At 39.4% G+C, this 27,816-nt stretch overlaps 1 protein-coding gene across 1 annotated transcript; it reads right to left on the bottom strand.

The window, feature by feature from the left end:
- Positions 1 to 2,187: 2,187 nt before the first annotated feature.
- On the bottom strand, positions 2,188 to 26,782 carry SCAF1 (SR-related CTD associated factor 1). The gene is made up of 11 exons (XM_015810196.1): positions 26,765 to 26,782; positions 25,181 to 25,341; positions 18,546 to 18,612; positions 16,771 to 16,898; positions 15,840 to 15,958; positions 11,964 to 12,076; positions 7,336 to 10,560; positions 6,005 to 6,087; positions 3,863 to 4,147; positions 3,060 to 3,188; positions 2,188 to 2,939 (listed from the first exon to the last, which is right to left on the bottom strand). Exons 2-11 carry the CDS (start codon positions 25,313 to 25,315, stop codon positions 2,763 to 2,765), a joined length of 4,461 nt encoding a protein of 1,486 aa, XP_015665682.1. The 5' UTR covers positions 25,316 to 25,341; positions 26,765 to 26,782; the 3' UTR covers positions 2,188 to 2,762.
- Between the last annotated feature and the right edge of the window lie 1,034 nt (positions 26,783 to 27,816).

The raw sequence follows: 27,816 nt of genomic DNA, 5'->3' as shown, positions 1-27,816 counted from the left end.
ACTCTAATCTCTACAGCAGTCTGGCTCTAAAATTTATTGTACAATAAATATATTTAATTATAAATTAAATAGATTGGAGGGAAAGACTATTCTCTACCTAGCTTCAACTTCTAACTCATCATGATTTTAAAAACAGGAACAAGAGTTGCTAAGCAGTAGAAACAGTAAAATATGGGGATGGTAGTTCTATTAGACCAAAGCAATAACTGAAACATACCTCAACCCTGGCGACTTAAATCATGTATCTTGCAGACATAAATTCCAAACATTATACACTCTGGAGTAAAGCTTTTATTTTATTCATTCCAGTCTTCTGCCAGGATAGATTCTGCAGAATAATCCAGCAGATAATAAATCTGGGTAGAAAACACTTACCTGGGCCCCAAATGTGTATGTTTCTTCTGTGTTCACTTCTCATGTTTTATTTTTCTATTCTAAAAAATCCTAAACATTCTTGCCATTTCTTATTAAGTACTGCAAATGTCTGGTCCAAACTGGTAAAGCAACATGATTGTTTATGTTCAAATGTCCATATTGCTCTTCAAAGTATCTCTTTTCCCAGCAGTTTCACATGGTATTTCTTCCAGTAGTCCTCTTCCACAAGTCAGGCCCTATGCCATTTCAGTTAGTCTCCCTGCCTTCCCTAACAGACAAAAACACCCAAGCAAGAATGTATGTTCTTTAAGCAGAGAAAGAGCAGCATTCATTATTCAGAAACTGTATTTTTCCACCAGTTGTGACTATAGATGCATAAGCTTATCACGCAGCAACCACCTTGAAGATAGATACAAGAAATTACCCAATTCTCCATCTTAAGGTCTGACTCTCCTTTTCAGAAAATATTTGCTGTGATCTTGACTGATATCCTTACTGTTTTGGGCCAAATCTTGCAATTTGTCAGCATGTTCCCCACACTCTTAACCCACTTTTACAAGTTTTCAGGCATTCTTATCAGATATCTATTTACCCTAATTCCTGTGGATATATTTCTTTGATATGTAAATACTACAAATAAAAGTGGCTTTATAGGCCATTAGGTTGAATCCTATTCAAAATGGGACCTTCAGAAATAAAGCAAATCCAAAATGACTGTTCAGAGTCCAATGATCTCCAACAAGCAGACCTAGATACCATGGTAATCTCACCAATTCTCTGGTTGAACTGCCCTTACCTTTGAGAATTTTGTCCTAATGTTTGCCTACTCTATCACAGATCTAGTTGTGCATTGCAGTCATTACCCTTTTCATTTGTGAAGTTATCTTTCACTTTTCTTTTATTGGTCTCATTTTCCTTTCTGTTCACAATTTGAGTTTCTTTCTTCTGAACTACTTCTATTTTCAGACAAGCATACGCTTTGGACTACACTAAGCGGACACAGGATTTTGCTATGGAGAACTTAAGTGCCTCTAGCAGGATATTTCCATGAACAGCTAAGAGTGGAAATCAGTACTATTTAAAACTAAAAACCTGGATTACTAATGCCTTACCCACATCACCCACAAGATGGTATTTAACTTACCCTCCAAATACATAAAAATCATTTTAATGAACCAACTGGGAAAGAAGTGTTATTCTCAACATTTTGTTAAATATGAGTATATCATTACAATTATTTGCATGATTTTACCACAAACTGATTGAGACAAATAGCATAATTATTGTGCAAATAATGTGAACTGCTGCAGATATTATAAAATTATAATCAAATTAATGTAAATCTTACTGCCATCCAGGCAATTTTGGGTGCCCTGGACTTAAATCTGTTGTTTTGGGTTGATACCTCAATAGAAATCTGATCTGTCTCTATAACTGGCAAAATGGAGATCTATGTTGAGGTTTCACTGTATGTCTGTGCCAACTTGTTTAAATTAAAATCCCTCAGAAACCCGCTCTATTGTCATGTAACACTACATGAGATTTTTGGCACTTTTAAATCTAAGAAAAATTGATGTCTGAAATTTTACATGAAAAAGCATGGTGGCACTTAAAGCCTTAAAAGCATGCCAAGTCCTTCTGTAAGATAGGGGAGAAATTGCAGTCTGCAAAAAAGTTAGTGTCTGCTCAATAGCCATCAAAAAGGCATCCTTTGGAGAAAAAAACACTCATAATGATAATTACAAATGCAATCCACTTGCCTGTGAAAGAAAGCGATAGAAATCACATTGCAAAAAGATCACGGAGACAATGCCCAGTTTAGATGGCTAAATGCAGTTTTATGAAGATAAACAGGGTGGGAAAGAGTATGACAGACAAACTTACAATTGGAAGCAGAAAATAAGGGGTGTTTGCCTGTCCAGGATGACAGGAAACTGCCATCTGTACGTCAACCATGGTGCTGCCATTTCATGACCATTGACGAGAGAGGGCAAAGATAACACCATCAAATCAAAAACATGCTAAATGAGTAAAAACTAGGCGTGTCAGAGGAATAACATCCACCCATAGATATCATGGGTGCTTGAGAGTGATGAAACTTAAAATTAGCCCCATTCTCTGCCATCGGTATTTACAGAGCAAAACACAAGTCAATCTTGTGGCCAAATCTGTGAAAGTATTTAGGAAAGGCAAGGGAAAGATTTCCAGGGCAGGTAGCAGATGCACAAGAACTGTACTCTACAAATGCCACCCCTCCAAAACAAAATGTATCGCTCCAACTCCCTTTCCACTTTCCCCACACAGTGACAGGGAAAGGGCTGGGGAGCTCAGCCAAGCCAATTTGCATAAAGAAGGGCTGCTGTGATTTTTTTTTTCTTCAGAGGAGATCAGAGCGGGGGCATGGGCAAGCCAGATTTGTCCGGTCCCCCCATTTCCTTGGGAGGCCTTTGCTCTTCATCCATCTTCCGTCCATGTTTTCGAAAGTACTTGTACCTCTGGACATAGGCCTTCACTAAGTTATTCACCTTGACAGGGTTGATTTCACCACTCTTGCTGTGGCAGATCTAAAAGGGAGCGGAGGAAGAAGAATGAGAAAGAAAAGAAAGTGATTCCCATAATACTCTGTCCGCTCTGCGCTCACATTTTTGCCCTTGTTTCCTTCCTCTATGATGCCACTGCTTTACCTTGTGGACAGCTTTGCGCAGGATGTCCTTGTATTCTTCCTTGGTGATCTCCTTTTTCTGGTAATAGGGCTTGATGGCTAGCTTGACTTCCTCCACTGCTCGCTCTTGGGTGTGAAGTTTTTTCAGATACTGAAAAAGGGAACAGAGGCAAGGCAGTCAAAAGAAGTCAGTGTAGGAGAAATAAGCAAGGTAACATGACAGCAAAGCATGAAATAGGTTTAGGATGATCAAGCTTCTCAGTCCCCAGTAGCAAGATTCCAAAGTTGACCAGCTAGAAAACAGGGCCCTGGCTTTCTTTACTCCAAGCCCAAAGTCTGGCAATCATCTGATCTCCTTCACATATAGTTTTACAATGTGATTATGGTCCCAAAGAGATATCTTGCAGCAGAGTCAGTGGTTTCTGTATCAAGTGCAAGGATGCATTACTTTTCTCAGGCTAAGTATAGTGGGGTCTAGAGAGAAAAAAACGGACGACGCTTGGAAAAAACATGGACAAAAACTAAATTTAATTCACATTTAATTGAAAACTAAAGTGTTCGTAATTAATGTCCATGTATTTAATACTTTTTTCCTTTAGTCACCTGAATTTGGAAGTTGCAAGCAAGCCTATGAGGGAAGGTGGAGAGACATGTTGCTCTGAAGGCTCACATTGTGCACCTCTGCTAGAGCAGATTCTAGCAACAGAGCAGTCACTGCTCAGCTGTCCATTTTTCCCCAGTCTAGACATGGAGAAGGATCAGAGTTCGTAACTGATCTGCATAATAAGTGTGAAAAGATGGGTGTCTCAATCCAAAGACTTTTACCTTATCGCTGTCTCCGCGCCCTTCAGAACTGGTGCTGCCCAAATCGGTGCCAGAGGAAGAAGCAAAAATGCCAGCAGAAGGAGGACCTGCTGAAGCCTGGCTCAACGTTCCTGGCAATCCCCCTGTAGGGGTGCTAGGAGTTGAACCACAACCTCCTAGAGGCATTGATCCTTGCAAATGGTAGGAAATGGGTGGGACAGCTAGGTGTGACGCAGGCGGATGAGTGGGTGGTGCCGGTGGCTGAGGAGGAGCTAAGGAAGCTGAGGGCTTGGTGTGGGTCAAGATCTGGAATAAGAAGAGTAAACAAAACATGGTTAAAATGGGTTGGCTTGGGATTAAAAAAAATAAAATTCTTGGCCTGCTACACAATTACTATAATATATTCCATATTTTCAATTTTTCATACTATAGAGCAGAATATTATAATCTCATTACTTCAAAATTGAAACTAGCTGATAAATGGGTCTACTTGCCTATATACAGGAAAGTCACCATAATCTGTGAGTTCCCTTCTCTGGGTGTGCCAGAAGATCCCATTGGGCACAACTGGATATTGCAGAATTAATAAGCAGAGTTGACATTTCTTTTGAAGTTATAGCTGGGGGAAGGGAAGGGAGAACCAGCAATCTTCCAAATGTTGCTGGTGCAATTCCTAGCAGCTGCTAATATGGTCAGTGGTGAAGGATTCTAGATGCTGTATCCTCATCCTGATAATATGCTTTCAGGTTGTTTAATAAATCTAACTCTTAATATGGAATCCTTCATTCTGAAAATTTCTCCAACATCCATGTACTTATGCTCCTGCCCATCTAGCAGTTCAAAAGCATGTAAATACACGTAGGTAGTTTTCACTTTGGTGGGAAAGGTTAGGGTTAAGGTTCTGTGATGTCATGCTGGCCACATGGCCGCAGAAACATTTTTGGACAGCACTGGCACAACGGCCTCAAAACGGAGATGAGCACTTGCCCCCTATAGTGGGTAACGACTAGCAGAATAAAATTTGCAGGGAGTCCTTCCTTCCATGTACATATATCTGTTAATATCAAATTCTGACCACAATTCTGATTTCAAAGGAAAGAGAAAAGAAACGTATATTTTATCACTTCTGTTGACAACTATTAAGGAGAGTTTAATTCTGAAATAGTTCCAGAATGCCATATAATTACAAGGAGAAATTCTGCAATTTATATTTACCATAGTGCTTCACATTTTTATCTGGAAAGGAAGGGTATTATTTTAGTTCAAAGTAAAAAAGTATCTGACAACAGCCTTGTCCAGTCAGTATCCTGCAAAAAGACTGGTTTGCAAGTCTAATGACAGGAGTTGGAATTCAACATACTAGAAGCCACCAAGCTATGGAAAACCATTTCAATAGTGTATTTATTATATTTTAAAATAATTTATTGATCCAACTTTTGCATGCATATTGGTTTCAAAAGAAGGATTTTTTTCAAATTACATAAATGTTTTTCTCTTAGGTTTCAGAAAACATGTGAAGCCATAGAGATCATTATGTGGCCAATTAGGAAATGGGGGGAAATTGTTATTCTAGATAAAAGCAGCTCTGATCCCTCAGCAGTGGATCAATGTCAAGGCCTATTTCATGTAAGCTTTAAGGGAAAAAAACACCCACAGGTTTCTAAAATTGTCCCTGCAGCCATGAGAACCAGGGAAAAAAAGCATTAAACGTAAGATAAGGTAACCAGATGTTCTTTGTTTTCAGGGTGCTAACCTTGGTGTCAGACAGCAGGTTTGCTCCTACAGGGAAATGCAATACATAGCATTCTGGGCTTTGAAGCTGCCTCCCCTCTCCCTCCCACCCCCACCCCCCATTGTGCCAGACTTGTCTGTGTCATGATGAATTCACACATCCTTGAGAATCTCACATCCGTTTTTTTTTGCCAAGGTTTCTAGAACAGCAATTTCTGATGAAACCTCCAACAATTAGTACCATATTATTACAAAATGGTACATATGTTTTAGAAACCTTTATCAAAATTTCAAGGGGAACCGCTGGAGCCTGATCTTTCAAGAATTTGAGAGTAGAGAACAAAAAACAACAACAACAACCCTCCTAGCTGCTGTGAACACACTTTGCAGCCATTCATACTCAATAATGCAAATGTCAGAATTTGTGATTACCTGATTGGTTGCTTGAATGAGTTCCTGGGCTTTTGCCCGGCTTGCAAGATTGGCCTCTTCCATCTTGAAGAGCAGGGCAGTCACTAAGTAAAACACAAGAGTCTTAGACAAAAGTTCCAAAGCATGGAAGTGGAAAGCAGATAATTAAGTGCCTATGCCCCATCTCAGACTACATTTTGAAATACAAATCACAGCCATGGCAGGACATTTATTATTTTATTTATATTTGTTTATAGCCCATTGCCACAAATACCACATCTCAGACTGTATGCCTTAATTTGCCCTATCCTACGCTTGGAAAGCAAGATTGCAAGACTTGTCATTGGGTAAGATTGTAACCACATCTATCAGCATATGATTTCTTTTTTCCTTTAAAAAAATATGTTATCTTTTCATAAAATCATGTTAGCAGCATGATCCTAAGAGAATACATGCCTGAATTGAAGAGATATCAACAGCATGCAAAAAAGTTGCTTTGGAACAGGCATGGCTGTGCTTCCTTAACTCTCGTATGTTGTTGTTTTTTTGGGGGGGGGAGGGGGAATTGCACAAATAATATGCAAGCCCAGGAAAAGGTGCCCACAACTGAGCTATGAATTTTCACATCCTCTGTGAAGCACGTTTGCATTCAAAGTGCTGTATATCCCTATTAGCCACCCTCTTCCCAGCATGGCAGCCTGTCAATCTCATCCAGCAGGTTTCAAGATATCATTAAGGATACTGGGAGATCCTCTGAATATCATACATCACAAAGATTTATACCTTAATAATGACCTTGCTGTTCTGCAAACAAAAACCAACTATTTCTTAGTTCAGTTTCCATCAGGGGGAGCTCAGCATCCACTATTTCTACATTGGTGATTGTCAAAACTACATTCTGAAAAAGGCACTCAATACTGAAGTGTTACAAAGATGGTAAGAGGAAAGAAGTACTTATTAACTTTCTCCTTCTTTAACTTGTTTTTGTAATTCATCTTGATAACTGGATTCCCAGTGCAGATTCCTAAGCTTATGTTTCAGGGATTTTCCAGATAGCAAAAAACACTTGGTCAAAATCAACAGCAACAAATACCCAAGCCTGAACTGAATTTGATCAATCAGCCTGTTCATAGTCTCTAAGCAAAAATCCAAATAAACCCACAATATAAAACTCCTTTAAAAAAAAAAAAAAAGGAATGTTGTTTTTGGAACATTTTACTTGGTCTGAGATTTGTAGAATCATACTATAACCTTACCTGCAATAAAACTGGAATCTCCCTCCCCCCAAACCCCCACATAACAGACTTTTCCCCCAACACACACAAACACATACACACCACCACGATACCTACATGCCAATACACCACTAGTGCAGTCTACTCCCCCCTGCAGATTCCATGACATAGGAGCAGGGGGTTGGGGCAAACTACGGGGAGGATGGGGTGGCTGCTGCAGTGGCTGTTCCTCTTTGGGTTCAGACAAACTGTCTGCTTCTGGCTCATCAGCTGGCACCCTGGGCTGCTCAACAGGAGGATCCTCGGGAAGGAAAGAGACATCAGGTGTCTTACAGCTGCTGTCCACTGTCTGGGAATCAGGTGTGAGTTCCTGGCCTGGGGCCAATGGCTGAGGACTTGGTGGCTTGGCTGTGCCTCCCGATTTTTCCGAACCAGACCACGAAGGCTCCTCCTTCACCCTCAAAGGGCTGATTGCACCCTGACTGCAGCTATCTGCTTTGGATTTCTTCAGCCCAGTCTTCACTTTGAGCTTCTTCTTTTTCTTGGGCTCTGAGGCACCCTTTGGCTTGATGCCCTTCAGTTTCTTCACCCCCATTTTGGCTTTTAGCCCTTTGACTTTTTTGGGCTTGAAGCCTTGTTCTTTGACATCAGTCATTTCACCTTGGCCTGCTGCTGGTGCCCCAACCATTAACACCTTCTCCTCTGATTTGAGGAATGGTGAGCGGCTCTCTTTGTCTCTGCTGAACTTTACACCAATAGAACCCATTTCTTTCACTGATGTTGTGCTACTCACCCCTTCCCGGATCAATACAGCTACCTTGGACTGGAGCTTCACTTTCCGACCTGATCCCAGCTTGCTACTCTCTTTGTGACTTCCAGCTTTGATCTTTTTCCCTGTTTTGTCTCTGTCAGCTCTGGGTTTTTTTTCTATCTTGGGTAATTCTTGCTGCTCAGAACTAGGAGGCCCCTCCTTCAGCTTTTTTTTGTATTTCTCTCGAGCAGCTGGGCGGTCCTCTAGATAGGGTCTTTTGCGTTCCTTTTCCTTGCATATCTTTTGTTTGGTGTCCTCCTCAGGCCTTTTATCTTTACGTGATGGAATTGCATCCTCCTTAGGATTTAGCCGCATTGCATTAGATTTGGATTCTTCAGCAGGCTCACGATCTGAAAAGCAAGCATCAAAGCTCATGCCCTCAGAATCATAAAGCACCTCTCTCTTAGCACTCTCTGGTGTCTCCAAAAGTGTCTCCATTTTCTCCTGCTGGTTGACAGTAATGGTCCTTTTGATAGTGAAGAGATCATTGTCATTGAGATCTTGGATTGAAGGTGGCACCACAGTTCTTGCATCTCTCCGTCGTTCTATCAAGGCCTTTTCAGGCTTGGGTTCCTCCAGAAGGTGGACCTCTCGCTCTTTGTCTTTAGATAACCGATGGGAGAGATGCTTCTCGCGTGAGCGAGACTGAGAGCGCTTCTTCTTCTTTCTGCCACCTTCCCCACGATGTTTGTCTTTGTGCCTACTGCGGTGAGCACGGCTGCTGCTACGTGACCGAGAACGATGGCCACGGCGTTTCTCCTTTGACTTAGATCGTCTGCTTTTGTGCCGCTCAGCTGAAGTATGTGAAGATCCAACAGCAGACAGGCTGGTGCTAATTGAAGGGGACCAGGAGCGAGACGTTCGGTGATGTGAGCGGGACCTCGAGGTCCTGTGGTGTGAATGTCGACGCTCTTTGGATTTTGAGCGCGATTTTGATTTCTTCTTTGGGTTCCAGGAAGAGCCATATGTCTCCTTGGTTTTCGATGCCTTGCATTCTCTTGATCTTTTGCGTTCTCTTTTTGATTTTTTACATGAACCAGAACTGGAACCAGAGTGAGCTTTGGAGGCAGGGCGTTTGGGGGCAGGTGGAGGTGGTGGAGGAGGCAGAGGTGATGGGGCTTGATAGCGTTCTCGCCGCTGGGTTAGGATTTTCCGTCTCAAATCCACACCTTTCCAACGAGGATCTGGCTGGTTTTCATTAAAATCAATCTGTAAAGCTCCCTCCTCATCAGAGTCTGCATGCAGTGATAGAAAATCATCTCCTTCCACTACCCGGAGAGTTCGTGGCTCAGCTGGCCGGCATCTACTTCGAAACAATCGAATGGGACTATACCGCTCGTCCTCCGGCTGGACAATCTCACCTTCTTCGATTTCTGATTCACCGCCACCACTTCCATCCCATTCCACTGATGATCTGCGCCCAGCCCGAGGATGTCCACCTCCTTTTGACATTTTCTCTCCACCTCTCAGCTTAGCATTTCCAACGGTCACTACCTCTAAGGAGACTTTCCCTTCCAGTGGGGTCTTGGCTTCAGCATCCAGACGCCCTTTGGGAGCCAAGTCCACAACAAATACTCGGCGGCATGGTTCTGGAGCTTTAGAGTCTCCCTGATCTGAGGGTAGCTCCTCAGGCAGGGTGGAATCAGCACCAGGAAGCCCTTTGCCCTCAGAAGTCTCAGTAGGGCACGTTGCCTCAGTCTCATAGCCTCTGCTAGGTTCTGTTTCTGGTTCTGAATCTTCTTGTCCTTTCTCTGAGCTTGGGAAATCTTGGCTCAAGCTGTTTTCATCATAGATTCCAGCCAATGTTTCTGAAATGCGGCTGATGCTATGTGACATATCTGGCGGCTGCTGGTCATGGTCATCATCTACATCCTCCTCCTCCTCCTCCTCCTCTTCCTCCTCCGGTGAAGGGGTACTAATAGAGGAGCTGGGGTTGGAGCCTGTGGGATCAAAGGGATCGTATTTCTGGTCGTGCCGCCCACCCTCTGCTTCTTTATGGGGAGAATCCCCAAAGCCAAAATCACCATTGAGATTATCTTCATCCGTAGGGTGGAAAGGATCATAAATATCTAAGTCTGGGGAGTGAATGGGGGGGCACGGATTTGAGGAACCACCATCTTCACCAGGCAGTCCTTGATGGCAGGACATGGAAGAAGAGGATGAAGAGCAAGAGGATGAAGAAGAGGTGCTGGAATCAGCCTTATCCAGGGAGCTACCAGGTGGTGGCTGGGACCGTTGCTGAGATTCAGACTCTCGACCAGCAGCACTTTGTGGACGTTGTTGTCCCCCAGTGGAAACTCCCATGCCAATTCCCAAAGTCATGGCCAAACAGGGTGAAGAAGTCCTGTCTGCTTTAGGGGACTGCAAAACCTCGCTTCTTTCTAAATCAGAAGTCCAAGTAGCCCTGTCTGTTCTATGCACAGGGAGAATTCTATGTGGGTCTAGAACATAGGGTTGCTCTGAAACAGAGGAGTGACCAATTTGGGAGGTTCTGCTTCCTCTCCAGCAGGGGGAAGATGATCCAAGGCAAGCTGTAAAAGCAAATGAAGTTATTAGAAACACACCAAATTCATTTTAAAAAGAAATCTGCATTATAAGAGAAATAAACTCTTATAACTTGTTTTTTAAACATTATTAAGTCTAACAGTACTGAAAGGCACCACATTGGTGAAGGTTGTTGTGTTCTATTAGTCCATTAAACAAGCTGCTCCTAAACATGACAGCCTAAATCTAAATTTCTGACAAATTAATTCTTGGACTAAGCAGCAATAAACTTAGTATTATTGCAGAGCCTCTCACCAGTAGAAGTTTCAAATTCTAGGCTGGCAGGCAGGGAAAGTAGAGGGACCGGGGTCAGGATATCTCTTGTGTATTTTTGGAAGATTTCCCATATAAAAGAAAAAATCTGGGCTACATATACAGTTAGTCCTTGACTTATTCATTTAGTGACCATTTGAAGTTACAACACTAAAAACGTGACTTATGACCATTTTTCACCTTTACCACCATTGCAGCATCCCCGTGGTCACATAATCAAAATTAAGATGTTTGGTAACTGGCATATATTTATGACAGTTGCAGTGTCCCAGGGTTATGTGATCACCTTTTGTGACCCTCTGACAAGCAGAGTCAATACAGAAGCCAGATGATTCACTTAACTTGTGTAATAAAGATCGTAAAATGGGGCAGAACTCACTTAACAGTGGACTTGCTTAGCAATGGAAATTTTGGCTCAATTGCGGTTGCAAGTTGAGGACTACCTGTATTTGAAAATTTAGCTTCTTATGTGAAAACATACACAATTCAGAACTGGAGAAAGGGACTGAAAAAGTAACACATTTTGTATCTCACTGTTAGGCTTGCCAACCTAGTTTCCCTGACCATAATATAAAATTGTTGACTCCAGATCAACAAAATGTGTAGGAACACAAGGCTTGAAGATTTCTCCCTCTTTTTTTTGTCCATACAGGTAGTCCGTGACTTATAACCATAACAAAGCATACCCATCACAATCTAAGTCACAATAATCATAAAGCTGGTCATCATCTACTTTTACTTTTACTTTTTTTTTTTTGCAGTCATTAAGCAACTGCTATAGTGGTAAAGCAAAGGGTCCTAAAATGAGCCAATGGTTTGCTATAGGCTAGTTTTCCCAAAACCTGGAATTAACTATCAGGTTAATGTTGTTAAAATAAGGAAATGTGACGACAAGACATTGCAAATGATCAAAAATACGGGCCGATTGCTAAGCACCCAAAATGCAGCCACATGGTAGGGGATGAGAATGGTCATGAGAACTTTGGAACTGCATCATATGTACTCCTGAGAAGGTCTGTTGTAACTCTGAATGGTTGGTAAGCAACCAGATGTAAGTCAAGAGCTATCTATATTTCTATCTTCATTTACATATGCATACACAAGCACACCCACACACCAGCCTTTTGCCTCCTCCAGGACAGGTTTCTTCTGGAGATGCCTGAGAGAGCACCAATGTCCTCCAGTCGCACTTCAGCCACCAGCTCCACTTCTTCTATATCTTCATCTCCACTGTTGAGAAATAAAGAAAATTAAGATATTCTGTCTATTTGTCCTTTCAGAGATCCCATGTTTATTTTATTTATTTGTAGCCCACTTTATTATTTTTACAAACAACTCAAAGCCATAACATAACTAACACACCTTCCTCTTCCTATTTTCTCCACAACAACCCTGTTAGGTGGTTTGGGCTGAGAGAGAGTGACTGGCCCAAAGTCACCCAGCTGATTTTCATGGCTAAGGGCAGGACTTGAACTCAGAGTCTGCTGCTTCCTAGCCTTTAATCCTTAAAAAATTCAAAAGGTAGAAACCCTTTATAACATAAGATCCTAGCATGCACAGAAGTCTTAATGTAATGCCAAGTCTGAAATAGGAACTTATGCATTAGTTACCAAGAGCAGCATTTTATAAATTTTATTAGAGAGCTGAATCAATTTACAGCTGTATCTTCACTGACCTCTACAGGTCAAATCAGATATTTTGACTTTGTGTACTTAAGAACTATCTCCTTCCTCCATTACCTCTGCCTTCAGGATTAGGATTTGCAGCCAACAGAATCCTGGAACATTTCTCCTAAGTAGGACATAGTTGGATATAATAACTAGCTGGAATCTGTGGCTTCTTCAGATCCAAGAAAGCAAGAGGCAATGAAGCTGCTAGAGTGAAGATACAATGAGCATCTGAAATTAACAGATGGCAGAATCAGAACTTCACCAACAAAGTAATAAGGCAATGCAGATTTATGTCAGTCTTTCAGCTGACATAAAGCTGAAAGTAAGAGAGGGTTCAGTAAGAGAGGGTTCCCCCTGAGCATCTTGTGAAATTTAAATCCAGATCCGTATATCAGGACTTGTAGTTATAATTGTTACTCTCCCTTTAAACCAGTGTTTTTCAAAAATAACATAAGATGTGTGGACTTCCATTCCCAGAATTCCCTGGAAAACATGGGAGTGGAAACCCACATATTTTAAAGATGCCAACTTTTAAAAACATCGCTTTAGAACATGTTGCTGCTACTACCAAACAAGAACAGATTACAAAGAACAGTGTACTCTAACTGGTGAGAGACAGTTTGCTCTACTGGTTAAGACACTAGGCTAAAAGTGAGGAGACCATGAATTTGAGTCCTACCTTAGCCATGAAAGCCCTCTGGGTAACCTTGGGCCAGTCAGCCTCCCTCAGCCCAACTCACCTCACAAGGTTGTGGTTGTAGGGAAAATTGAATGAAGAAGTGTTAGATATGTTCTCTGTCTTGAGTTACTTGTAAAAATAATTAAGGAAGGATACAAACAGATAAAAAATTTTAAAAAAAATCTGTAAAATGGTCCTGACCACAGATTTTCTAACCTGTTTCTCTTGGCTTTTCTTCTAACACAAATTATTTAACAGTGATTTATAAAGACTGTGGACATAAAAACCAAGTGCAAGTAAGCAATTGCAACCTAAATTACTTTCAATCATAACATGGGAGTCAATCCAGCAAATCAACATCTCCAGCACTGTTCTTTTCAAAAGCAGTTGTCTCAAGTATTTCCCTTGCAGTGACTAGGATGCCTGCTCTGCAAACCCAGATTTTAAAAAGATATTAAATCTTCCATATCAGAACACAACACTCAGATTCTTAACCTAATCAGAATCAACACCTTCAAGGGAAGAGAAACAACCCAGATGTTTCAAGCTGTAATTCTCATAGCAATTGCCAGACTAGCCAATAGTCAGAAATTCTGAAATTTGCCATGTGGAAGGCATTAAATTTTGAGCAACTTTCATAAAGGACTTTTAAATAGTATAATACATCTGAAGAATAATGTTGGTAAGGCATCTCAGGGCATATCTAAGAAATGCTTCAATGGGTTTTCAATTGGTTGAAATTCCTAAAATCATAGTACAGGTAGTCTTCAATTACAACTAAAATAAAGTCGGTTCATTATGGGGGGTAGCTGTTAAGTGAGACAACCCCGTTCTCTGCTCTCCCTGATGCTCCCATTTAACAAACATGCAGGTTGTTAAGCTGGGTAGAGGGTGCCTTATTTGGGGGGGGGGGCAGCTGGGTCCATAAAGGAGGCAGACAAGCAGCAAAAATTTTGCAAGGTTAAAATCAGCCCAATGGGGGGGGGAAAAGAGCCCAGCTAAATTAGAGCCCAACATCACGTTCCAAAGCTTTCAAACAAGCTCTGTATTTGGGCAATGAAACCACACTTGTGAACTGGGTCTCTCCCCAATCAGTCACAACCCCTTTTGACCACCTAATTTGCTGACTTTACTGTATGTCTGGAAAGAGGGTGGCAAAATCTGTAAGTTACTTACTTAGCTTTCAATGTTCAATTCAGCAGCTAGAGCACACCTGCCTCCTGCTTTAGAAAAGTCCTAGCTCTCTTCTAAAGCGAGTCAGATAAGCAGAAAACAGCCTTTCAAGGACTCACCTTCTGCAGCAGCTGGCCATTTGCTGCATGTGTTATCACTCATCAAGATAAGTAACTTACAGATTGGAGGGCAGAGATTGGAGGATAGAAATGGAGAGTTTAGTTTCAATACCTAATGGGGGGGGGAGGAGGGAAAAAGATCAACAAGACTGTCCCCCCAATTTTTTTCTGTTTTCTTTACTGAAGAAATGTGGGTTTCTAGGAGAGGGACTGATTTTGGGAAGCTCCTCCTGAAACTGCTGCCTTTGCAGGCAGCTGGTTCATCAAAGCCTACTCAGAAAAGATTTGCAGCCTCCCAACAGCCAGCTGATCAGGACAAAAAGCTTTAAAAGCAGCCATTTCCTTTTCACTAGGAATTGTCAGCACTCTTAAAATGTCAGCTGCTTCAAGGAGGCATGGGGAATAGGCTTAATCGCTGTGAGGTCTCAATAGGGCAGGATTGGGGGGGGGGGAGAGAGGTGGGTGGAATCAATCAGTCATAAGGCAAATGACCATGGGGGCACTGCAGCAGTTGTAACTTCAAAAGGAGATTATACGTAGCTTTGGGAGGTCTGTCATAACTTTGAACTGCTATTAAGTGACCAGTCATATACAATATACTAGGTACAGTCCTGTGTTCCATTCAAACTGTAATTGCCAATACAGAAAATCATGTATTGATATCAAGACCTATTTATTATTTATTTGTTTTATTTAGGCACTACCTGCTCCAGGCTGATTCTGGGCATATTGCAAAACAAGGAGATATTAAAAATTACAACCCACATAAACCCTTAACAGATGGCATAAAACAAACATCATGCACCCAGCAGAAGCTCCAAGCACCTCAGTCCAGAATGCAGATGAGCCAGATCTATAAGGGTCCCTAGAAGGCTGTCAGGGTTGCCATTTCATCTCTTCAATACTACTTTTATCCATACAATAATAATTCTAAAATGGCCCTGACTTATATAACACACATTTCTGAATTTATTTGGTAAGCATTGTTATTCTATCACAGCCTATCCCCAATCTGATATTGTACTGACCTGATGTGTCAGACTGTAACTCCCATAATGGGAGATAGATAGATGAGACAGATAGGACCCACAGGCTGAGATAATGGGAATTCCAGTCCATCTGTCGGGAGGTGGGGGGAGATGGTTCCATTATATCAATGTTTAATTCATTACATTTTTAAACGAATGATCAGCCATAGCCCTCTAAATGGTACCACAGCCCTCCAGGCAGTTTATTGGAGTTTCTTAAAGCAGATTAATTTCCAAGCTATTAATGAAGTTCATATGATAATTTCAGTGGCATCATGCACTTCATTTCCTGCAAGATTGCAGCCTGAGAAGATTCTCACTTACTAAACCGCCTGGGCATCTATGGAGCTCTCGACTTCTTGGGGCATATGATATGGCCAGTCTAGATAATTCAATATTCCAGCCAAGCCAGGCATTATACCAGAGGAAGGAGTCTGTAAAACCTAAAAGAATGGAAATTGGCACCATCAGCAATAAAAACAGACCAGAACCCCCTATATCGGGCATGTCAAACTCGCGATGTCACGTGACATATCGCAACTTTTTCCCCATTGCCGGCAATGAGGTAGCCACGGTTTTGGCATGATGCATCCAGCCCCCGGGCCGGCAGTTTGACATGCCTGCCATATATCCTCTCTCTATGATGAAAAAAGAAGTGAATGTGAAAGAAACCATTTCGGCCTATTATCACCATAGAACATCTGCATATGCTATACAATGAAGCCTTCCTCCCAAAGATAACAAGCGCACTATTCAATGACTTGGAAAATGAAACTTGGATGGAGGTGCCTATACAGGTAGTCCTTGACTTACAACCACAACTGGCACTGGAGCGTCTGTCACCAAATGATACAGTTATTAAGTACTATAACTTTTTATTGCAATCATTAAGTAAATCACCATGGACATTAAGTGAATGATATGCTTGCTGGAAGCCTCTTGGGAAAGTCACAAATGGCGATCATGTGATTCCAGGACACTGCAACCATCATGAATTTATGTTGGTGGGCAAGTGTTCAAATTTTGATCACAAAACCACAGGGTTGATTCGAAGATTGGTTATAAGTTTTATATTTTCAGCACCATCATAATTTTGAATGGTTGTTAAACAAATGGTTGTTTGTCAAGGATACATATAGTCTAATCAAGGATTTCTATACAATGACTGATATTTGTAAAGCTCTTCAATTATATATGTTTGGTTCGCCAATATTTTCTACATCATAATAGGAATAATCATGAGATTGCAACATACCTCACCCATTGGACCATTTCTATCATAGGCCAAGGCAGAGTCCCCAGCTCCCAGCCAGTTTCCTCCAAAACCTTCAGTTCTAGAATTCCAACACCATTTATTTTGACTTGTGCACTTGCATTCTGCATCTGAAAATGAAAACAAAAAATGTGTACATTTTATAACCAACTAGAGCAGAGGTCCCCAACCCCTGATCTGCAGTTACTGATCTGTGGCCTGTTCGCAACCAGGCTGCTCAAGCAGCAGGCAAGTGCAGGAAGCTCCATTTGTACATATGCACAAAACCATCCCCTGCCCCCCCTTTTGCCACCACCGCTGCTGCCAGTCCGCAGAACTGGAAAGGCTGGGGACTGCTGGACTACAGTATGTCATCATACAACTGACTTCATATAATATATAATTCCAAATACAGCCTGCATATTAAGAATATCAATGGAGGCTGGTGTTGCATAATCTATGAATCAGCGGGTTTCAGGTATGCACAAGCATCTTCCTTTTGGTTTTGTGCATTTTTAAAAAAAGAACCGAGATGGCTTAACAGCAATTAGTTATGCCTAATTTTTCAGTGACCTTTAAGTTACCATTAAAGTTATTGATCAATATCTTGAGACCCCCCAAATCCATGCACAGTCACAAATTTGCTTGAATGGCCTGAAATAAGACATTATCTCTCAATTTGCCATCTGTTATAAAGAGAGAAAGTAGTATCTGTTTTATGTAAGAATGGTAAAGTGGCAGATGGGGAATGCTTTGAGCATATTGGGAAATTGTTATAAAAACGATTGCAGGTAGTCCTCAACTTATGACCACAAAATTTCTGTTACTGAGCAAGAGAGTTGTTGAGTTTTGCCCCACTTTATGACCTTTCGTGGCACAGCTCTTAAGTGAATCTGGCTTTCCCATTGGTTTTACTTGTCAGAAAGTTGCAAAAGGTGACCATATAATTCTGGGATACTGCAATAGTCGTAAATACATGCCAGTTGCAAGTGTCCAGATTTTTATCATGTGACCATGGAGATGCCGCAACAGTGTGAAAACAATAAGTCACTGATTTTAGTGTCATTATAACTTCAAATGGTCATTAAACAAATGGTTATAAGTCAAGGACTACCTATATAGAGTTGCTGATGGTAGCCCATCTCTCTCTGCCAGGCATGTTTTTTCTAGAAGCCTTCATATATTGGCTTTCATGCAAAGAAATTATCCACCTTTACATCAGAGGTACATCTGTATCCACATTTTTCATCAATGGCCATGCTTGATAAAATTGCTAAGAACTGAAATCTAGCAAATTTGGAGGACCACAGTTCCACATTCTACACTTACTACTTTGATTGTTTTGCATTTGGGAGGTATGATGAAAGCATTCTGAAAAAACTGAGAAATGCAGATACAAATCAAACAATTTTTAAACTTTTTGAATATCTAGTCGCAGCGATAGGCAACCTTGGCTCTTTTATGACTCATGGACTTCAACTTCCCAGAATTCCTGAGCCAGCATAGTCATAAAAGAGCCAAGGTTGCCTACCCCTGATCTAGAGTAATGTGGTAATTGAGGAAAGAAAATCTAATTTTAAAGACTGAATTATTAAACTGATTTATATAATCGCTCATCTCACAAATAAGTGACTGTGGGCTGCATACAACAAGCACTTCCTTCTAGGGGCTGACAATTTATGGGAGATACAGCTCTAACTCTATGGCCTTCTATAGTCTAATGATGTAGGTCGACAACTCGGATGCCGATACTACCCTGCAATCCTGGCTTCTAGTACCTTTCTCACTAGCCGGATCTTTCAGTTCCCCTGCTAAGCCACTGCCCACAGCCTGCTGCAAAGCTTTCTGTGAAGACAGGAGACACAGACAGTTATCAGCTACTGTGAAACATCAAATGTGGCAATTGCCAAAAGATCAATTAAATATAATAAGCATATTGTTATAGTGATTACTGAACACCACTACAAGGAAGAATTGTGTGAGAGCCAAGTGCTGAAAGGGGCGCACATCTTATACAACCACCACACAAAATAAATAAAAGGTATAAGCAAGTAATCTCTTTTTCATTCCTAAGGTTCTCTTTACACAATTATAAAACAAACATCAGCTATTGTATTGCAAGAAACTATCAGAAATGAAATTTACATATATATTATAAGGAATGGAACATTATAACAATTCACATATATATAAGAAATGGAACATCATAAGAAAAACAATCTACTATGAGTTATAAAAAAATGGTTAAATTCTTCTACGGTAGTCCCTGACTTACAACCACAATTGAACCCAAAATTTCCCTTGCTAAGCTAGACAATTGTTAAGTGAGTTTTGCCCCATTTTACAATCTTTTTGCCATAGTTGTTAAGTGAATCACTGCAGCTGCTCAGTGAATCATGCGATCATTAAAGAGAATCTGGCTTTTCCAATTGACTTTGCTTGTCATGAGCAAGCCGGGAAGGTTACAAATGGTGATCCCAGGACCCTGGGATAGTTCAACTGTCATAAATACATGCCAGTTGCCAAATGTCCAAATTTTGATTGTGTGAACATGGGGATGCTACAACGGTCATGTGAAAACCAGTCCTAAGTCACTTTTTTTAGTGCAGCTGTAACTTTGAATAGTCACTAAACAAATATTGTAAGTCAAGGACTATCTGTATTAAAGTCAGACTTGTAAATTAACATTCATTTGATTACAGGTGATAGGAACTTTGCTCAGGCAACTAAGGCTGATCCAATTTTATTTTTTTTTAAGTTTGTCTTCAATCAGTCTTGGATCTTTTACAACTGAAGAGAAATGGAAAAGAGCTGAACAGAAATGGAAAAGATCTTCAAAAATGAAAAAAAAAAACAGATCCAGGAAACTACAGACCAATCAGCCTGACATCAATACCTGTGAAGATCTCAGAAAAGATAATCAAGCAACAAATCTTCAAACACCTAGAAGCAAACAAAGTTATAACCAGAAGCCAACATGGGTTTGTCAAAAACAGATCATGCCAAACAAATCTTATTTCAAAGTGACTAAATTAGTGGATCAGTGAAATGCTGTGGACATAGTATACTTAGATTTCAGTAAGGCATTTGACAAAGTAGACCACAACCTACTTCTTGGTAAGCTAGAAAAATGTGGGATAGACAGCACCACCACCAGATGGACTTGTAACTGGCTGACAAACCGTATTCAACGTGTAGTTCTTAACGGAACTACATCCTCATGGAGGGAAGTAAGCAGTGGGGTACCCCAAGGTTCCATTTTAGGCCCAGTACTCTTCAATATCTTCAAAAACAATCTAGATGAGGGAATAAAAGGGGAACTCATCAAATTTGCAGACGACATTAAGCTGGCAGGAATAGCCAACACACCAAAAGATAGGCTCAAGATCCAGAAGGATCTCGACAGACTTGAATGCTGGACCCTATCTAACTAAATGAAATTCAATGTAGAGAAAAGTAAGATTTTACACTTAGGCAAGAAAAACCAATTGTCTGGGTACAGACTACGTGAAACTTGGCTCAATACCAGTAACTGTAAGAGGGATTTTGGAGTTCTATGTGATTTGGCAATCACTTAAATATGAGCGAACAGCGTACGGCAGCAGCCAAAAAAGCCAATGCAATCCTAGGCTGCAGTACTAGAGGCATAGAATCAAGATCACATGAAATATTAGTACTGCTTTACAAAGCTTTAGTAAGACCACACTCAGAATAATGCATTCAGTTTTGATCATCACAATATAAAAAAGATGTTGAGACTCTGGAAAGAGTGCAGAGAAAAACAACAACGATGATTAGGGGGCTGGAGGTTAAAATATATGAAGAATGGTTGCAGGAATTGGGTATGTCTAGTCTAGTGAAAAGAAGGACTAGGAGAGATATGATAGCAGTGTTCCAATATCTGAGGAACTGCCACAAAGATGAGAGGGGTCAACCTATTTTCCAAAGCACCAGAAGGCAAGACAAGAGACAATCTAGAACTAAGGAGAAATTTCCTAATGGTGAGAACAATCAACCAATGAAATACCTTGCCTTCAGAAATTGTAGGTACCCCATCACTGAAGACTTTTAAGAAGAGGCAGGCCAGCCATTTGTCTGAAATGGTATAGGGTCTCCTGCTCGAGCAGGGGGTTGGACTAGACCTCCAAGGTTCCTTCCAACTCTGTTATTCTATGGTTTATGTTCTATGTTCTAATCTAGTCCATATGTTCCATTCAGCACAAAAATGAATTCTAATAGCCATGACACTTGCAGCAAAAATTCTGCCTTAATACTATTGATTTAACTTTGAACTGAACTTTATGCCTAATCTAGACACAAAATTGTCTGAGTCCATTTGATCTACTCTACTGCTTCAAGATTGCAGAGCTGTTCCTTTTGGTATTCTTTTTAGCATAAGTCTTCGTATACCAAGATAGTCTGAAAGATGCTTTGAGGACCGTGAGAGGACAGGCTGTCCAGAAAATAGCTGGCACCTGGGCTGCTTTCACCCTGTCTCTTTAACACATCTCCCCAGCCAGCAGGACAATGTTGGCTATAAAAATTGTGCTAAGGAGAAGCTAGTGTGGTGGTATGTGTGAGAGAGGTGTGTTTATGAATAAAGTAGCTAGAAAGAATTTTCTCTAGCAGTACAAGTAATCCTTGAGTTCAACCACAAATGAGTTCCAAATTTCCATTGCTAGGTGAGACAGTTGTTAAATGAGTTTTGCCCCATTTTAAAACTTTTGTCACAGTTCTTAAATGAATCACTGCAGTGTTAAATTAGTAACATGGTTGTTAAATGAATGTGGCTTCCCCATTGACTTTGTCAGATCATAAAAGGTGATCACATGATTCCAGGACACTGCAACTGTCATATATATGAGCCAGTTGCCAAACATCCAAATTTTGAACACATGATCATGGGGATGTTGCAACAGTCATAAGTGCCATTGTAATTTCAAATGGTCACTAAACGAATAGTTGTAAGTTGAGGACTACCTGTATTACAAGGAATAGTAGTTGGAGTAGTAATAGCAGTAGGGAAGAACGGAGTAATGGTGCAGAGTAATAGCTTGTTAATGCTGTGTTTGTGTGTTGACTAGGGCCTGTGTTGCACTGGCTCTTTTGTATTTTGAGCCCATTGGGTGTACTTAAAAGAACTTGCGACATGGACACATTTCATTCATTACAGGTTCCTAAAAAGTTTAGTTAGAAGATCATTTTTAAAATGGAGTTTGTTTCCAGGAAACATAACCTCATGGACATATATCTCCTTAGAAGCATCTTTCAGAGATGCATTCCCTCCACATCGTAACTTAATTTTAATACAGTTAAAATCAGGTGCTCATTTCTAGTTCTAATAATTTTTGATCATAGAAAAATTAAACTAGCACTGAAAACTAATTGTTTGATAGAATTCTTTAAATTGGGAAAGTGACAGCATGACACAGATAGATAACCAGGTAACACAGCGTATCATGAGATTTTGTTCCAAAAATTTTCCTGCATAAAAGGCAGTTGCTATATTTTTTTAAAAATTACAAAAATACACACTTGACCTGGGATAAAGAAAAAAAAGGGAAAATGCATAGTTTCAAAGCAAATATATGACATAAAGATGTTACATTGGATTTGCAAATGAAGCAAGCTATCTTAATAATTAAAAGGGATGTATAAAGAACAAACCAGAAGAATGACTTGGATAACTTTCTTATTTTGGTTTTACAAAAGACATGTTAAAGTTTTGATGGCGTTTCTGAGAAAAGACAAAGAGAAAATGAAAGGAAATCAAATTCTAGGATGCTGTTTAGAGGAATTAAAAATCAAGATTGTTAAAAACAAAGAAAGGAATATTAAGTCGGTTTAATAATCAAGGTTAAACTTTTGTAGTAGAATTAGAGGTTACTGAGATTGTTTATACTAATCATGACCAAGGGGGAAAGTCATTTCTTATATATTTTTCTTTTTTACTAATTTTTTCTCTCCATTTTTTTCTTTTTGTGTTATATTTTTTTGTTTATATTAGTTTATCTTTGTATCTGTAAACGTTAATAAAAATTAGTATAAAAAGGTAAATAATTATTTATCACTGCATCAAGAAAGACCCATTCTATGCTGCTTTGGAAGGCCCATCAGTAATAGAGTTGCTGTTTAGAGAACACAAATAACTACAAAGGTGACAGAAGAGCCATACGGGCTTCAAAATTCTTTGGAACTTAGTCCAAATTCAGTATGTTTTAGGTACAATACAGATATATTACTAAAGACAAAACATTTATCAGTATACTCAGGATATATCCCAGTGGGCCTACAAAGCTCTTTCTACTATATTAAAGAAACTCAAATGGTAATCCTCAGAGTAGGCACCTTCCAAAGCACAGATGGGCAACATGTTGCCCTCTATATATCCTTTTTTTTAAAAATGATAGCTATTCAGGCAAGGGTTGCTGGGAGTTGAAGCTCAATGTGAAGAAAGCAGCACAAAATTTATGCCTGTTTTAAAATTACCTTGGGGAGGTGTACATTTAATTATTCACCAGTATTTCAATAAGATCTATACAGTGATGAAATCACTTAAACATTTAAGAATCTAAGAATCTAATTATAACAAAACATTCCACAAGACTCTGCTGCATGCTGGTTCAAAAACTGAAAATAAAATAAAGCAAGGGAAATCTGAATTACCATCAAGTCACTGGATGATTATGATTGATATCCTTCCCAGTTAACCTACCTTAGAGAAAGAATGAGCGCTGTGATACTAAGATGCAATGGAAATGACACTGTTATTAAGCTATTGTTTGTATTCTTAGAAGACTGTTTATTAACATATTTTGAATTCTACAGATGTAATCAAGCATTCAATTTAAAATTACCTAATGAAAATCTAACTGATGGTGAGGTGAAACTAAGCAATAATGTTTCTCAGATACGGCAGCAACACTATGGAATAGTTTCCTTTTGGAATCAGAGTGACTGTCAGATTATTTCTTTTTTGAAAATTAGCTTTTTAAAAATTTTAAATCTGAGTTATCAGCATGCCCTTCAGTGGTTGTGCCATCTTGTAATTTAAACTTAGAATTGTTAAAATTTTAGAAACTATTTATTATTATTTTATTTACCATGGACAAAAGCAGCCATCACACTGGGTAGGTTCAGTAGCACTCACATTTAGTAAAATAAATAGTCAAAAATAACATTACTTTGAGAACTGAAAGCCTCCTTGATAGCTCCTGCTGCTCTGTTCTTGCTTTAAATACCTTGAACTGCTGTTTTTAGGAAAAGAAAATTACAGAGAAACCACCTTGTTTATCTATCTATACCTACACCTATGCTTTAGCTTTTAGATTCATATAATTCTAGCTATTTATTTCCCACCTTTAATATAACAAAATAGAAAAAGGAAAACATTGTGCCTGTTTGACTGGATCAAGACTGAATCAAATTTAGAAAGAAAGCCAATTGAAATCTATGAATTTTCAGTTAACATGACTAACAAAATTGCATTTCCTTTTTTCAAACATGTTTATTTTTTATTGAAAATTCCATTTGTTTCAATGGATTTTAAATGAGTAACTCTAGATTTGTTCCATTTTTGATAATCTAAGCAATATGCTAGATGCTGCATGTGACAAACTATTTAATATTGATTAACTATTGCATTTGTTGCAATACTATTCAGCAATGAAGTGTCATCTTATTCTGATTCCTTGAAAATCTTAGATTCAAAAAAGTCTTCTTAAGCTTTGAGATACTCAAGAAATATAAGGTTCTTCCCCCCCCCCCCCAATATTTTGTGCAACTTGAAGTTTGCTTTTTAATTTTTAGGAGGCTTAAAAATTACTACTGGGGTATTCCTAATGCTGCAATAGCAATGCTAAAAAGAACAAAATAAGGCTCCTGGTACAAAACTCCAGCTGCTTCTAAAGCATCTTATCAAGTTCAATTTTCAGTAGTTCTTAAAATGCAGAACAGTATTTTAATTTGTGGAAAAAATGAAAGATGATGCCTAGATTTTCTAAGATCATAAGGAGACATGATGGCTTCCAATTGCCATGGCATTTTCTAGTTTACTGCATATTTTTCCTGTGCTAGAATACCTTACTGGCATCTTACAAACTAAGAAAGAAATATTTTATAAATGAAGTTGTTTGTAGAAACCCAGATAACACTTAGATCAAGAGTACAAGGAATAGTCATGTTTATTGCAAAATTTAAAAGACCTGTGACTACATAAAGAACATCATGTTGTCTGTACCAGCAGCAGTACAAATTAATTTTGAACAAAATCACTTTCTGCGCACTACCCTAATATGAATCAGTTTATTTTGTTCCCTTTCCCTATGACTATGAGTTTTTGTGCTGCACCAGTAAGAAACACCCCATCCATCACACCATTCCACAATCTCTTGATAAATAGAGCAGCTATTACCAAAATGATAACGTGGCCAATACAGAGGGTTCCTGATTGGTCCCAATCCGAATCGAGGGAAGGTTCACTGGCTGGCTTCTCACCACTATGTGCAGAACCCTCCCTGACTGGTGAGCGCTGATTCTCCTCTTCCATGTCTGCAGCGGTACAAATCCTAGAAGCTGAGAGGAACAAGAGATTAATGAGATTCCAGAGTTAAGTACTGGTATTATAAGGAACTCTTCTATTTTTATTTGAACTTCAAGCTAGAAGTTTCCCAAAAGCTTGCCTGAAACCCATCATTCAAAACAGAATCTAGACCGTTCATAAATATGAAAGCAATAAGGCAAATGAAATTATAGTTATTGCCTCCCTTTAAAAAAGTATATTCTTAATTAGGTATTTCTAATTGTTTGCCAAACAAAGTGGATGAAAATCACTAGGAAAGAGTATCAAACATATGGCAACTTTAAACCAGACAATAATTTCAGACTTAGTCAAAGCAGAAAAACTACCTGCTCATTTATGTACAAGCTCTAGCTTCGTAAAGCAGCTACATATGAAAAAAAGGATGGCCTTCTATTATTCAGCTGCTGGCCCCACAATTCCCCAGAGTGACTGGGGCAAAAAAAAACCTTGCCCCTTTTTAGACTGGGGGGGGGAAATGAATAACTTAAAAACTTGCACCCGTTTAAGGCCATTTCACCCACAGAAACTCCTGAACTGCCATCCCAAAACAAATACCCACTTTTGAAGTATGGCTCTCACCATTCCATGCAAAATTTTGGTGGCCTTAAGATAACATAAGTTGTGTCCTCTTGCCATAATGAGTAAAGAAATTACTCATTGTCTTATATTTAAGTCTACTGAGATAGGATCTCAGTGGAGATTCTTGGTACAACGTACAGCAACTGTCTTGAATCTGATAATGTCATGGTAAGCTGCTAGAACACAATTGATTAAACAGACCATTATCAAATAAAATATATTAAGGGAAAAAGCATTAGCTTTTATGTATAGTGAGGTTAAATTTCAGTGCTCATGGTCCCTTAAGTGATTAATTTTTCACATTCCTACATCTATATCTGAAGCAACTAAATCCTTTCCTATTGTAACTATCCATCCATCAAATTTTCCTCTGCCATACCATTTTTTTATGAAAGGCATTTTCTCTATTTTTATAAATCTTGCAATTCCCCGTAACTTCCCAATATTTGCCCATCTCTCCCCCCAATTGTTTTCTCAAGGCTTGGTCCATTTCTCTTTTTAAAAGATACCTATAGAAAAATGAACATCAAGAAACAACAGCATATCTGGAAAGTCCTCTGAAAGCAATGAGAATGAAGCCTAAGAAATTGTATCACTGGTAGAGGACAGCTTCAAAATTGAAAGCTGAGAGAGCAAAAGGTTCTTGAATCCTGAATTATGAAAATATTCAACACCTGACTTTCTCACCTTTAATGAGGAAAAAATATGCTAGCTCCAAATAGGTTTGTTATTTCCCAATTCTTTATGTTTAGTGAACCAGTTATCTGGCAGATGTGTAGATATTTGCCAGCCTTTCATCTTATGACAGAGCTACCAAACCATGTTTATTTTACATACCTAGTAAGTCAATTATCCAACTCCTTAATTAACAGTTACTTTATTCCTAAAAATTCATTGCAGCACTGCTCTGTAGTATTTCTTTAAGATCCTCCAAGGCAGAGGTCCCCAATCTTTTGGGCACCAGGGACTGGTTCCGTGGAGAGGTTTTTCTGCTGACCAGAGGGTGCATGGTTTTGTGTGCTGACTGCATCCCGTAGATGGGGCTTTACTTGTTTGTGCTGACCGGTTTTCTTTTACTCTTTCCAAATCTTGCGCCTCCACTTTGCACTTTCTGCATTTCAAGTTAAGACCACACAGAAATCTGCCCATTGTACTCAGTGCTTATTTAAAATTCCAACATTCTCACCTTGTTTAAGACATGATATTCCAACCATTTACTAAGACTCTCCTTTACCTATTAACAGTATTATATATTGATCAGCATTTAGGCAATCAGTTTCAACATGTCAAGTTTTTAGTTATCAATAATTTGATACTTCATTAGTAAATGTCCTGTGCTAATGCAACTCTCAGATATCAGAAGTATCTTTGACCAGAGCTGCATCTCATTTCAACCTGTTATATAATTTGTTATTATTACACATCTTAATAATATTTTGCATACAAAAGATCTTTTACTTAATCTCATGCTTATCTAGGAAAAATAATGATGCATAGGCTGTGGGGACCTGAAAACCTCAGCCAAAAATAAATCATACAAACTAAACAATATGATTTATGCAAGGCAGCTTCCTGTGCTCAGTATTTGCTTCTTCTGTGGCCATATTGTGTCCTAATCCCCTTCTCACCACAATCACTGCCCTGACAAATGCCATACTAAGAATTCTGTCAAAGGTTATTCAACCACAAATAGGTAATTTGGTTTCCTCTAGATTTTTTAAATTACAATTGTTATAAATATGGAGACTACTGGGTTACCAATCCTTGCTCCCAATCAAACCTCATTCTGGGTCCTCAAGAGACATTAAGACATCCACCCACCTCCTTCAGACTAGTAGACCCCAAATCCAGCTTGTCCTCCATATCAATCACATACCACAAAAGTAAGG

The sequence above is a fragment of the Protobothrops mucrosquamatus genome, unplaced genomic scaffold, assembly GCF_001527695.2.
Source record: "Protobothrops mucrosquamatus isolate PMUCROS unplaced genomic scaffold, P.Mucros_1.0 scaffold7, whole genome shotgun sequence".
NCBI classification, from domain to species: domain Eukaryota; kingdom Metazoa; phylum Chordata; class Lepidosauria; order Squamata; family Viperidae; genus Protobothrops; species Protobothrops mucrosquamatus.
The sequence above is the reverse complement of the archived record's forward strand: the minus strand, read 5'-3'. Positions and strand labels throughout refer to the sequence as shown.